At 57.7% G+C, this 13,666-nt stretch overlaps 2 protein-coding genes and 1 non-coding gene across 3 annotated transcripts in view; all 3 read left to right on the forward strand.

The window, feature by feature from the left end:
- SPG7 (SPG7 matrix AAA peptidase subunit, paraplegin) overlaps positions 1–1,887 on the forward strand; it is a 32,611-nt gene extending 30,724 nt beyond the window's left edge. The window contains exon 17 of the mRNA XM_039226459.1: positions 494–1,887. Coding sequence (XP_039082390.1) covers positions 494–694 — 201 coding nt within the window. The 3' untranslated portion in view covers positions 695–1,887. The remainder of the gene's footprint in view (positions 1–493) is intronic.
- A 4,114-nt stretch (positions 1,888–6,001) lies between these two features.
- On the forward strand, positions 6,002–8,332 carry RPL13 (ribosomal protein L13). The gene is made up of 6 exons (XM_039227848.1): positions 6,002–6,069; positions 6,274–6,394; positions 6,536–6,677; positions 6,881–7,054; positions 7,486–7,542; positions 8,151–8,332. Exons 2-6 carry the CDS (start codon positions 6,291–6,293, stop codon positions 8,307–8,309), a joined length of 636 nt encoding a protein of 211 aa, XP_039083779.1. The 5' UTR covers positions 6,002–6,069; positions 6,274–6,290; the 3' UTR covers positions 8,310–8,332.
- On the forward strand, positions 6,732–6,809 carry LOC120229080. Its single transcript, XR_005527659.1, has one exon. It is a non-coding gene; the product is annotated as a small nucleolar RNA MBII-202 (small nucleolar RNA).
- Positions 8,333–13,666: the final 5,334 nt, after the last annotated feature.

Raw genomic sequence — 13,666 nt, forward strand, 5'->3', positions numbered from 1 at the left:
CGTCCTGCCTCTGCACCGTCGGGGGGGGTGGGTCACAGGGCTTGGCAACTCCATCCCTCCAGAGGAAGCAGCACCCTGTTCAGCAGCGCCCCGGGCGCATTCCTTGTGGCCGGGGCGGAGCGGCCGGAGACCAGGCTGCTCCCTCCGCGTGTCCTTCCTGGCCCTTGGCACCAGCACCCCCGTCCCTGTGTTCCGGCCCCACCCACGCCCCCGTGTGCAGTCACACGTGCCTTGTTGGTAAAGGAACCTGAAGTTGCCGCAGGAAACAGAGACTTGGAAGGGAGGCAGAAAAATTACCGAGGCTGGCAGCTGGGAGACCTGGAGGTGGGGGGATCCTGGGCCCCAGCTGCCCACTAACACCGCTTCCCGGGGAAGGCGGCCCGCCCGGGGCATCCGGCTCACAGGCGTCCCCTCCCTTCGGGGCGCTCGCCTCTCAGAAGGCTCTGCCGTGTCCTGGTCTGTGGCTCACACGCTGCTCTGTTTGTGCCGTCAGCTGGCGAACGCCCTGTTGGAGAAGGAAGTGGTGAACTACGAGGACATCGAGGCCCTCATCGGCCCGCCGCCTCACGGGCCCAAGAAGATGATCGCGCCCCAGCGGTGGAGCGAGGCTGAGAGGGAGACGCACGACGCCGGGGAGGAGGAGGCGCCTCAGCAGCCCCCACTCCGTGGGGAAGAGCCACCTTGGCCCAAATAGGCCGGGGATCCCTCGACTGTGCCGGGGATGACTGTGCTGTGGGGGGTCGGCGGCCCCCACAGACCCGGGAAGGGAGCGCCTCACTTAGCGCCCCAGCCCCACCATTCGTCTTTTGCCCGAGGCCAAGACCGGCACCCCCCTCCCAGCCCTCCCTGGTCTCCGAAGGGCTCCCGAGGTCTATTTATTGAGTGCCCTCCCCGGAAGAAGTAAAGGGTTTTGCGGGTGACGTGGCTTTGTTAGCTGGTTTTCCCCCGCGGGTGCAGGTGCGCGTGTAGATCCGCGTTCCCAGGCCGGTGGCACCGTGGCTTGTGGGCACCGGCTGGATCCAGGGGCAGTGCAGCCGTGGGGCCCGAGCAGCTTCTCCCGTGGAGTTCGTGCAGGGGCGTCCCCAGCTGCTCCGACTTCACTGGAGCGCTAACAGGACCCGAGCCAACCACCGCCTGGTCTCTCTGCTGGGCCCGAGCTGCTGGCACGCGTAGGCCGTCAGCACCGGGGACGGGCCCTGGGCTCTCGAGCGTTACAACACTGCCCCCTACTGCTGCGCTGATCAGGGCACCAGAGCCTCTCCCGGCTGGCGTGGCCTCCGCCCGGGGGAGGGGCGGGGGGGGGCGGGGGGGGGGGAGGCTGGGCCTGCTCTGGCGCCTTGTAGTAAGTTTCATGGGCAGAGAGTCCCATCTCGTGCCACACGCCCAGCTCGAGCCCAGACACGGGATCGTGCATTGCGGTTTAGAATTTCAGCCACAAGATGAGCAACGGCGGAGTGCCCTTGTAGGAATCTGGTGTGAAGGCCCCGGGACGGCCCCTCACCGCAGCGAGTGTGTGCCCAGGGGTGTGCCGCACGCGCTCACGCATCTCCACCTGCTGCTCCCCCTGCGTTTGCCCGCCCCACACAGTGTGTTCAGCCGTGGATTACAGCCACTTCCTGACAGTAGTTCCGCTGCCCAATCCACAATGACCGGCCTGAGGAGACGCGGTATGTGAGCAGGTGCAGGTCACACCCAAGGGAGGGCAGCTCTGAGGGGAGCTTCTGCCTTTGCCCCAGTTCCCCAAATTCATTTCCAAAGATGGGTATGCAGTTCGGAGGGTTCTGGTGTCCCTGCCCCAGGGTATCACCCTCCGTACCGTAACCGTGGATGTGGCCAGGCTTATCCCCTGGCACTTTACCATTAAATTGGCCCGTGCCTGTTTGTTTAGCCTCCGGAAAATCATTTGCTGAGCACAACATACACAGAAACCAAACGTTAATGGCACAAGAAATGGCCCCTTCCCTACAGTGGACGCGGCGGGGGTGGGGGTGACCCCCAACGCTCACTGGTGTAGTGAGGGGGGCTCGCTGCGCTGACTTACAGAAGCAAGGTGTCTGCTGACTCTGGGCCTCCAGCTGGTCACAAGCGATGTCCCCTCCAGGTCATCTGGCCTGTACTATAGAGCGCCAGAAGTCACAGCCCCGCTACTACCTCGCATGTGGACCGAGGCTGCCCTCGGCCTTCCTGCAAAGAGCCTTCTCTGACTGTGTGGTTCTCTGCCCAGACCACACTGGGCAGCCTGACTCTGCCTTCTGCTCAGCAGAGAGGGACAGGGCCTGACTGGAGTTTCTGGAACTGTCCTCGCCTGAGTTAGTGTGAGGCCCCCTCACCGGGAAAATCTCGTATTTTGTTTAGTGATCTCTACTTCCAACATGGGGCTCGAGCTCCTAATCCTGAGATCAAGAGTCACACACTCTTATGACTGAGGCAGGCAGGCACCCCAAGAAAGTCACGTTTTCAAAGCGAACGTGTATATTTAACATCATCAACCTCAGAAGACTAAAAAGCTTTAATAATACAAATTATTCTTCTCTGTAATCTACACTCGTGATTGTTTTGTTATGTTTCCTAAAAGCTCACTTTTTGTTGTGGTGTAACAGACATGCATCATACCAGTTTCAGGTGTGCAACACGCTGCACTGTTCGTACGTGCTGCAGAGTGATCACAATTAGCCTAGTTAACATCTGTCACCACACAGGTATTTAATGTGGTAAGAACTTTTTAAGATCATACTCTTAGCAACTTTTTTTTAAATGTTCATTTTTGAGAGACAGAGCATGAGCGGGGGAGGGGCAGAGACAGAAAGGGAGACACAGAATCCAAAACAGGCTCCAGGCTCTGTGCTGTCAGCACAGAGCCCGATGCAGGGCTCCAACTCTGGAACAGTGAGATCATGACCTGAGCCGAAGTAGGACGCTCAACTGACTGAGCCCCCCCAGGCGCCCCATTTAGTACATTTTAAATAAAATGTTTAGGATCGTAACAATATCCTCTCCACTGACATGAAGGGTCCCTTCACGTTACAGGAATCCCTGTGTTAGCCTATATCTGATTTACCGGTAGGCTACACTTCCGGAAAGCTGAGCAGATGGTTAGTTAGGAGCTCTGTGATGAAGCAGCGAACATTATCCTGTCCTTGCTATTAGGCTACTGCTTTTCCTAATTCAACCAGCAGCCCATATTTATTGAACAGAGCACACTAATTTTTGCAAAGTGCTTTGGGATATAACCAACCCCCACTTCCAAAGGCACGATCGTGTCATTGCTGCTGTATTACCTTAAAAAATCAAGAGGCACCTGGAGGGGCTCAGTCAGTTCAGTGTCCGAGTCTTGATTTCAGCTCAAGTCATGATCTCACAGTTCATAGGACTGAACCCCATGTCATGCGCAGATACTGTGGAGCCTGCTTGGGGTTCTCTCCCTTTCTCTCCAAAATAAACATTAAAAACAAAAAAAAAAGACTGTGTGTCTGGAGAAGAGTTCCAAAAACTATTGTTGACAGTCTCAGGTGGCATTTCTTTGAAGCCAACCCCCAAAGCACCAGCTGGAGGGCACCGGTCCGGTGCAGATGCTGAGTGACCAGGCGCTGCGGGGAGTAACTGGGGCTCAGTCCTGCAAGGAAATTCTGGGAGGCTGTGCAGAGGACACCCCCACACCTTCGGGTGTGTTTATCCAGGAATCACTGGCTACCCCAAGCGCGTGCAGTCTCCAGGGGCATTAGCTCGTTCCTTCAGTGGCCCTTGCGGGAGCAGAGCTGTGACTGTGGAATCATGCCCAGGGGGGCAGGGCCTGTCCCTATAGCTAATGATTTTTTAAATGCGTGGGCCAGCCAAGTCTTTGTATCAGAAGGATTCCGGCTTAACAGTTCATAACAGTTCATTCTCCTGTCCTTCCCAACAAGAAAGCTGAGCCTATTTCTAGCAGAGTTTCATACCAGAACCACTTTTACCTCATTATTCTGCATAGTGTTCAAAGGAAGGAAGCGTGGGGAGTATTCAAGCGTGGGATCCTGGAGTCCACATCTGGCATGGTGTGCATAGCAGACCCGGGTCCTCGAACTACAACTTCACTTTCTTACTGCCAGCTTGATTCTGAGCGGTGTTTCTGTTTTCAGACCTCCAGCCCCCAACCAGTGACCCACGCAGCACCTTACCCGTGAGCGGCTACAGCTCAGGGCAAGATGCTCGTCAGGGCAGATGGAAGTGCACGTGTCTGGGGTCTGTCCAGAAAGGGAAACTGGGGATGGGGACAGGAATGTGTTTGAGATTAAAAGAATACAGTATCTGATCCACGATGATCCACTGAAAGGGGTCTGAGAAAGACCCGGGAGGTGCAGCCTGACGTCTGATGGATTATGTTCAAAGAAAACCGGCGTGGGCCACGGCAAATCCTCTCAGCAGAGGCTTCTCCAGCGCCCCTCGGCTGCAGTCGTGCTGTCACAACAGAATGCCTGCGGGTCCACGTTCCGGGTCCACCAGAAAGAAGTGACTTGTGAGACAGATGACCGTCCCTCTCCAGGTTTTTGTCAGGACTGAGAGGGATCACGTGCTCTCTTCTCTCCCGCACTGGCTCCCAGCACATCACAGAAGCAGAGCTGTGTGACACCCGTGATCGCCAGCACACTCACCCTGTACTGAACACTGTGCTGTGCGCTGTGATCTATACAGACTCTCCTCCCACGTCACAGAGAGGAAAATTCAAATAACACCCAATATCTCAAAACTAGTACAAAGGTACCCAAGCAACCCCACAGCCACTTTCTTAGGGACTCATCACTGACCCTCCAGTTTGGCGCATCTATGTTTGTGAAATTAGCCGACCAAGCTTTAAACTTTAACCTCACCGATACTTATCACTTCCAAGTTTACGAGAAGTACTTTCAGCCTCACAAAGTGGGGCTGATAGAGTCCTTGTTTGCTAACTGAGCACGCAGGGCGAGGGTTTGGCCTTTCGTGTAGGCTCAGTGCATTGGTCTCAACAGACTGCAGGTGCTTCCTGACTTACACATGTTCCCTGTCCTTTCTACCCGTTCTGTGTCCCTAGCCAAACCCTGTAATTCCTCAGTGAACCTCACCCTTTTTTTTTTTTTTTAATGTTTTTTATTTCTGAGGGAGACAGAGTGAGCAGGGGAGAGTCAGAGGGAGAGGGAGGTACAGAATCCGAAACAGGCTCCATGCTCTGAGCTGTCAGCACAGAGCCCGACGTGAGGCTTGAACCCACGAACCGTGAGATCATGACCTGAGCCGAAGTCAGACGCTTAACCGTCTGAGCCACCCAGGCGCGCCATCACCCTGACTTTTCTAACACTCAAGAGTGTCTCAACAGGGCAGAAAACGGTATCAGCACCCTATTTCCTCAGAGATGCACACACGCCTCCCAATTAAGGAGGAGGGTTACCCTAAAGTCTCCCTAAAGTCTCACGGAGGTACAGGGTGTTGGCGGATTCCTGGACCCGCCCTGGAGAACAGAAGACGCGCAGGGCAGAGGTCAAGGAGCTATACCGGCTACTAATTCCATGGTTTTAGGGCGCCGTCTCTGTGCAGGGTCTGCAATCCGTCACCCGGATTCTTACCCCCGGCTGCCGACCTCGGGGAGGGTACCGCTTGTGCGCTGCAACGTGAAAACGCATGTGAAGCACTTACGTTCCGCTTAGAGCAAACACTCAACAAGTGTTAGTTCTGGGTAAAGAAAGAAGTACAAATGGTTCAAAAGATTGGAACGGCACAAAGACTGGGACGCGGGGGCGAGGCTTCAGGGTCAGGGGCACGTACCGAGGCCCCTGCCGCAGCCGCTGCTCTCCTCCGGCCTGGCCGCTCTTCCTTCCGGACCGCGGAGTCCCGCGGGGCCCGCCGTGCACCCAGCACCACAGGGACTCAGACCGCAGGAGGCCGGAGGCGCCGTGTCTCTCCCGGGCCGCGAGGGCTCCTGGGAGAGCGTACGTCACTTCCGCGATCCCCGGCTCTGATTGGCAGAAACGCTTCGGCGCTTTTGATTGGCCGAGCCCAACACCATCCCAGGGTGCTTTGCGGAAGCAGCTCCTTTCCGCTGGCCGTTCTCCCCGGGAGGAGGTGAGTGTACTTGATCCGCGCGCGTTTGGCGGCATCGGGTGGCATCCGCTGCCATCGGTGCAGGGCCGCTCCGGGCGCGGCCGCAGAGGGGCCTGGGGCCCGCGCCGCAGACGGGAGAGAGCCTTGGCCCGGGCCTTGGGGGCGGGCGCCGCGTCTGGCCGGAGTTCGGGCCCTGATTTTCTGCTCTCTTCCGCGGCCCCCCAGGCCTGTAGGCAGCAGCCATGGCGCCCAGCCGGAATGGCATGATCCTGAAGCCGCATTTCCACAAGGACTGGCAGCGGCGTGTGGCCACGTGGTTCAACCAGCCGGCGCGGAAGATCCGCAGGTGAGCCGCCGCTGCCGGGTGGGGCTGCGGGGAGCCCTCGGTCAGGTGCTCTTGCACCCCTTGGCCTGGTGGCCGCGCGGCCTTCGGGAGCCGGGGCGGGGCCGGGGCCCAGCTGACCGCCGCCTGCCTCTGTCCGCCCAGACGCAAGGCCCGGCAAGCCAAGGCACGCCGCATCGCCCCGCGCCCCGCCTCCGGACCCATCCGGCCGATCGTCAGGTGCCCCACGGTGCGGTATCATACCAAAGTGCGAGCCGGCAGGGGCTTCAGCTTGGAGGAGCTGCGGGTGAGTGTCCGCGCGGGAGGCGCGAGGGGTTCTGCTTGGTGGCCCCCGGTCCCGTGATGACATTCTCCGGAATCGCTGCACCTCCTTGATGATAGCGCATTTGAACCCTTTTCCATCTGACGACCGGGCACCCGGGCGGGGAGGGGCGCGGCGACCCGGGCTGTGGGGGCTGCATCCGTGTCTGTTCTTCTGTCTGGGAGCAGGTGGCCGGTATCCACAAGAAGGTGGCGCGGACCATCGGCATTTCCGTGGATCCGAGGAGGCGAAACAAGTCCACGGAGTCCCTGCAGGCCAACGTGCAGCGGTTGAAGGAGTACCGCTCTAAACTGCTCTTGTTCCCGCGGAGGCCGGCAGCCCCCAAGAAGGGCGACAGCTCGGTGAGTGCGCCTCCCCGCCGGGCACGGGGGGGGGGGGGGGTTGGGAGCAGGTGCAAACCAGGCCCCTGGATAAGGGCGTAACCTTTGTATCGGCAACGCACGGACGTGTGGATGCAGAAGCGGTGGTCTTCCTGACCTTTCCCTGATTGTGCTCCGCAGACCCGGCTTTCCTGTGGGGTCGCGGTTCAGGTCACGGTTCTTCCGTTTGGCTAGAGGCCAGGGAGCAAGGGCTTGTTGGCTCTGTAAGATGCTTCACAAACCAGTGCTCTCCCCTGCCGTCCGCCAGATAGGACAGAGACTCGGTGGCTTGTCAGCCAGGCCCAGCTGTGCGCCCGCACACGGGTCACCCAGCAAGAAGCGGGGTAGCTGTTGAGGGTAGAAGTTTGCAGCCTTAGGGGATTCGAGATGACTCCTTTTTCCTTAACCAACAGGCTGAAGAGCTCAAGTTGGCCACGCAGCTCACAGGACCCGTCATGCCCATACGGAATGTAAGTGGGTGTGTTTGGGGATGGACCAGTGCCTTCTATGGGTAGAGACTGTGTTGAAGGGTGGCAGCCGGGGCCTGTGTGAAGGTTTATGCATTTGTGGAAAAGAACCCTTCTTTAATCCTGGGAGGAACATCATTCTTCACCAGGTGGGCTCCTTGAGGGAGGGCCTTGTTCTCATTTCTAAGGACCTTTGGGAACTCATTTGTCACACATCCTCTTTCAATAATCCCCTCTTTGCTGTTTGGAAAGGCCAGGCCACAGGTAACCGGGTACGTTTGGTGATCCAGGATGTGACTGGGCCCTTGAGTTCCTCAGGCAGGGAAGTGGGCCCGGGCCTCCCTTGGTCCATGTTGTCTCTTGTTCACAGGGTTACAGCACACTGTCCCCCAACCATTGTTAACACAACTGAGGTGTTTGCTTCTGCCTCTGCTAGGGGGAGGGGGTAAGATCCCAGGCAGAGGCATTAAAATCTTTCTTGGTGGCCTGAGCGTAGCCTTCCAGGAGCGGGTGGACAGATGGTGTAGACCCTCACAGCCTCTGCAGTACACCCCAGGTCTGTGTCAGGCTTTGCTGCAGGCGAGGGTTTTGACCCCTGTGCTCCATTCCAGATCTACAAGAAGGAGAAAGCCAGGGTCATTACTGAGGAGGAGAAGAACTTCAAGGCGTTTGCCAGTCTTCGCATGGCCCGTGCCAATGCCCGGCTTTTCGGCATCCGGGCAAAAAGGGCCAAGGAAGCTGCAGAACAGGATGTTGAAAAGAAAAAATAAAGTGCCATTAGCAACTTTGGATACCTGCGGTCTCCGTGTGAGGGGTGGGGCTGGGGACATGGCCCTGTGTGTCCTTCCTGAGGGGACCCTGCAAGGGGTGATGGCATCTTTGCAGGGCAGTCTGAAGACTGAACTGCATCTTTTTTTTTTTTTTTTTTTTATTGTTGAGACAGAAACAGCATAAGCGGGGGAGAGGGAGACACAGAATCAGAAGCAGACTTCAGGCTCTGAGCTGGCTGTCAGCACAGAGCCCGACGCAGGGCTCGAACCCAGAAACTCTGAGATCACGACCTGAGCCGAAGTCGGACACTCAACCGACTGAGCCACCCAGGCGCCCCAGCATCTTTTTTTTTTTTTTTCTTTTTTTTTTTAAGCTTATTTTCAGAGAGTGAATCCCAAGCAGGCTCCGTCTATCAGTGTGGGGCCTGACGCAGGGCTCAAACTCCTAAACCCGGAGCTCGTGATCTAAGCCAAAGTCAGGAGCCCGATGCTTAACTGCCAGAGTCCCCCAGACACTCCTGCAGTTTCCCTTCTGTGCTCAGTTGTTAGTGCTTCCAGTTACTTGGACGTTTCCGGACTTGGAGCCAGACCCTTCCCAGGCCTGTCTGCACCTCTGTGCCAGGTCGCAGCCCCCTCACCCACATTGGCAAGGCATCCAAGCTCCGGTGCAGAAGGCTGCCATCTGTACATCCTGAACACCCTCCGTCTTGCTGAGCCTGTGCGGCGGTCAGAGCCAAGGCACCTCCGTACCCGCCCCGAGGAGGGCTGGAGCCCCGCCAGGCATGCCCTCGTGGGCAGGTGGCGCTGTGTCTGGTGCCCCTCGTGTTGCTTTGAAACCAGAGCTTGTGGTCTCTGCAGCCGGGAGACTGAGCTCCAGCCCCGCGGGTGTAGGCCTCCACCAGAGGTGTGCTGCCTGTGCTTGTTTGGAACCAGATCCCAAATAGGTTTTCATGTAACGTGATTTGAAACGCAGTTTACTCTTCTCACACCTGAAAGGAGCGGTTTGTAAGGGGCTGACCTCAGTGACCCTGCACTTGGCGATCCTGTGTCCTGGGAGGGTCAGCTGGTGCAGAGGGTGGGAATTAGCGTCCTGGATGGTCCTGTGAACGCAGGGTGGCCCGGTGGCACCGCTTCTGTGGGGTTTGTGCTGAGAACCCCACTAAGGAGTGGGATTAAGCTCCCAGACTGGCGGCTCTGCCCCCTGCCAGACCCCAGGCCTCCAGGAAAGGGTGGGGCCATGGCCCCCACTGACCACCTGTGCTCCAGCCTTTGGCGTGAGGGGAAGAGGCCTATGTGTGGCCTTTGGTCCCGTGAGCATTCCGTGTCCCCCTTCTGGCATTGTGCCACCATAATGCAGAGCCTTTCCCAATGTAAGGAGCACCTGCTGAGAAAGGCCTTGGGTAGGGGACCCATGCTCCAGGACCCGGTTCCCTGGGCAGTCCTGTCCTGACCCCGTCTGGTGGTGGCTCTGCTGTACCTAAGCCACTTTCAGGGGTCTCTTAGTGCTGTGAACTTTGGTGTGCAGGACAGGCCCCGCCCCCTGCAGGTAAGCTAGGTGTGCAGGAAGTAAGCCTGATGTCGCAGACCTGGGGCTTGGAGCCCGACCAAAGGGGCTTCTGAAGTTGCTGGGCCCGGCTGGCCCTCCTGCCTGATCTGCCGTACTCCTGACCTGCGGCCATGAGGACTTCTGTCCCCTGCAGCCTGGAATGCTCTCGGTGGATTCGATTTTTACATCACCCACGACTTGTGTGACTCTGGTACCAGAAGTGATTATGGATTGGACGGCTCAACTGTGTCCCCTCCGAGCTGGGGAGCAGGGAGCCCTGGCCCAGCCCTTCCTGAGGCTGAGGAAGGATCCCTGAGAGGTGGAGCTGGAAGCCTGCAGGGCAGATGGTGCCAACCAGCCCGGAAACGCAAAGTCCTGCTGGATGGGTGGTGAGGCCCCGATGCCTGCGAGGAGCTGGGGCAAGACCGCGGGAGGGTGAGCTCATGCACGAGGTAGAGGTGCAGGCACCGCGAGTAGGGCGGGAGGACTTTCCCCAGGACTGGTCCGTCTGTCTGTCAGCTCCAAGGTCAACTCCAAGGCGGCACTCGCCCCTCCAAGGTGATGGGGTCCTCTGTCCCCTGGCCATCCCTGGCATTCCGGCTCCTGGGGCGTTTCGCCTTGAGTGTGTGCGGAACTGCCCAGGACAGATGGCGCGTCTGGTGGGGCGGCAGAGGAGTGCTGCCAGCCTTGGAGCCGCTGGCGTGCCGCCACGAAGCGACAAAACGGAGCTCCGTCCTCTCTCTGAGCAACGGAATTCTTCCACCAACCGTGGCCTTTGATGAGGTGCCCCTGAGCGGGAGCCCGGCTGTGCTCTGCCCTCGCCTGTGTGTGGCTTTAGCCACTGAGTGTGGTGAGTGGATGCGCAGCATAGAAAACAAAGCCAGTACAGGCAGATTCCTTTACCCCTCTCTGCCCCCCCGGGGGGGGGGGCGGGGGGCGCTCCACCAGCTGGCTCCAGGGGGCCCCAGCGGGGGTCTGACGTGCGTTCGGTCTTGTGTGGGGTGCAAGTGCATATGGGGGTCAGATTCCCAAAGTGGGTGCACGGGTGTCACTAGCAATGGCTGTGGCGTCTTGCAGGGTTGCCCGGGCTCCTGACACCACAAGATGGCCTGTGTCCCGCACGGCCTGTGTACCTCTGCCCGTGTTCAGCTACGCATTGCCCCGGTGGGAGCTGCAAAATGTTTTCTTGATTTTTTTTTTCTTTTTTAAAGGTTTTTTTTTTTCTTAATTTTTGAGACAGAGAGTGCATGAGTCAGGGAGGGGCAGAGAGAGAGAAGGGAACAGGATCCTAAGAGGGCTCTGCACTGACAGCAGCGAGCCTGACATGGGGCTCGAACTCAACAAGCCGTGAGATCATGACCTGAGCCAAGGTCAGAAGCTTAGCCGGCTGAGACACCCAAGTGCTCTATCCCATAGTTTGCTTTGTTAAAATATCTACAATTGTGGTCTTTTATTTTAGTATTTTTTTCAATATTGTTGTTTTTTTTTAATCTTTACTTTTGAGAGAGAGAGAAACAGTGCAAGCCCGGGAAGAGCAGAGAGGGAGACAATCAGATGCAGGCTTCGGGCTCTGAGCTGTCAGCACAGAGCCTGATGTGGGGCTTGAACCCACGAACCGTGAGATCATGACCTGAGCCGAAGTCGTACACTTGACCGACTGAGCCCCCCAGGCGCCCCAGCCCTTTTGTTTTTATAAAAGCAAATGGTGGGGCAGCCGGCTGGCTCAGCTGGAAGAGCGTGACTCTTGATCTTGAGGTTTGTGGGCTCAAGCCTCACGTTGGGTGTAAAGATCACGTAAGTGTTTTTTCTGAAAGGAGATGGAATCCCCGTGGGCCAGCTCGCTCAGAGCTCCTCACTTCACTCCTCACTTCACAGCCTCGTGAAGGGATGGGCAGTGTCTTATTTAAATAGGGCTCTGTGGGTGAGGAACGCTGGAGTGCTGCTGTTAACTTGGATTTCTTTGTGGTTTTTTTTTTTTAAGTCTTGCTGAGATTTTTTTTATGTTTTTTTTTTTATTTTTTTTTATTTCTAGGAGAGAGAGAGAGACAGCGTGAGCAGGGGAGGGTCAGAGAGACAGGGCGTCACAGACTGAAATAGGCTTCAGGCTCTGAGCTGGCGGTCAGCACAGAGCCCGACGCGGGGCTCGAACCCACGAACCGCGAGATCATGACCTAAGCGAAAGTCGGACGCTTAACTGACTAAGCCACCCAGGCGCCCCTGGATTTCTTTGTTCATGAAGCTGAGCCTCTCTTCTCATATTTGCTGGCAAATTAATTTTTTGTATGGTCCCTCTTACATTCTTTGTCCATTTTTCTATTGTGATGTTTCTCATTTTCTTGAATTGTAGCGCTCTTTGCATACGAAGGAAATTAGCCCTGTCCTATGTTCAGTTTTTCTTACAGTTTATTCTTTTCCTTTTGAGACTTGCTTATATCTTTTTTTTTTTTTTTTAAGTCACTGCTACACTCATGACTCTGTAATCAAGACTCGGATGCTCTAGCAACTGAGCCAGCCAGGCTCCCTAAGCCGTATATCTTGAGGGTATGGGGGGCTGGAGAGGGGCTGGGGGGCTCTCTTTCAGGAGACAGTGTGCTGTAGCAGGACCACAGCTCGGCCTCTGTAGCGGACATGGCTTCTTCTTGGCTTGTCAGCACTAGAACTCACACTGGGAGTTTCTCTGAGTCCCGTGAGAGGCAGAGCTGCTTGCAGGAGCTGAAGGCACCTGCTCCGCCCCACGCCCTGGCCACGTGGCCAGGCTCCACGCTTCGCAGGCTGGTCCCCTGTCCCCGGCTGGGTCACATCCTTGGTGATGCAACCTCACGGTCATCTCCGTGGACTCGGGGCATCCCCCCAACCAGTTCCCGGGCTTTCCCAGTGTTTCGGCTTCCTCGGCTGGAATCCGTTTTCAGTTGCTTAGAACAAGACCAGACACACCGAGCATGCTGACCCGGGTCTGGCTCTGGGCCTGCCTGGCGCGGACCCCCCGGGGGGCTTTCACTCCACATGCCCCGAGCGTCGACCATGGACCGGGCACCACGGGAGGGGAGGGTATCGGGCCACAAAAAACGAGCAGAGCCTGAGGGTGGGGTCGGCACTGGGCAGACTCGTGGCCGGATGGGCCAGGGAAGGCGGGAGGTGAGGTGGAGGGATTATTTAAGGCCACAGCTGTACGCGGACAGGCATTCATTCACTCCGGTATTTATTTGGCACCTACTGTGTGCCAGGTGTGGCCCCGGCTGCGGGGACTGTACGTATCTGCCTTGTCTTCGTGGGGTTTTCATTCTGAAGGGCCTTCAGACAAAGGCTCGGGCAGGCTGCTCACTGCAGTGTCCTAGGCATGTGGCCATGTCGTGCGTCGGTGGGAGGGGTGTCCGAACCCTCTGCCATCAGGTGCCTGCAGCTCCTCTTCCCCCCAAGTGTGTCTGTTCCACGCGGCCCTTGGGCGGGACGAAGCAGGGGGCACACGGCACACCTGAGCCCCCACGTGCCAGGCCCTGTGGCTGCCACAGTGAGTGAGCTGCACGGCACCTCTTCACGGGCAAACTAGGACAGAAAGTCAAAGTGTGGGGGCCGGGGGGGCAGCCAGAGAGCGAGTCCTGGCGCAGGACGGCAGGTGGTCCGGGCCTACAGAAGGGCCATCAGCACAGGAAGGGAAGGCTGGCTTTCCAGAGTCTTCTCCAGGCCTACCCTCCTGGGAGGGGGTCCGAGTAGGGCCCCCACTTGCACCTCTACCTTCTCACGGCCGCTCCTCCAGAACGCTGAGGTCCGGGGCACACTAGAGGGCTCGGGTGACCGGCACCCGATTGCTCCC

The sequence above is a fragment of the Hyaena hyaena genome, unplaced genomic scaffold (assembly GCF_003009895.1).
Source record: "Hyaena hyaena isolate Hyena2069 unplaced genomic scaffold, ASM300989v1 scaffold_1, whole genome shotgun sequence".
In the NCBI taxonomy this organism is placed as follows: Eukaryota; Metazoa; Chordata; class Mammalia; order Carnivora; family Hyaenidae; genus Hyaena; species Hyaena hyaena.

What these genes read in the sequence shown, in the direction of transcription:
- RPL13 (XM_039227848.1), top strand. Translation starts at nt 6,291, where the DNA reads ATGGCGCCCAGCCGGAATGGCATGATCCTGAAGCCGCATTTCCACAAG. An exon ending in CCAAGAAGGGCGACAGCTCG is followed by an intron (nt 7,055 to 7,485) that starts GTGAGTGCGCCT and finishes CTTAACCAACAG; the next exon opens with GCTGAAGAGCTCAAGTTGGC. An exon ending in CCGTCATGCCCATACGGAAT is followed by an intron (nt 7,543 to 8,150) that starts GTAAGTGGGTGT and finishes GCTCCATTCCAG; the next exon opens with ATCTACAAGAAGGAGAAAGC.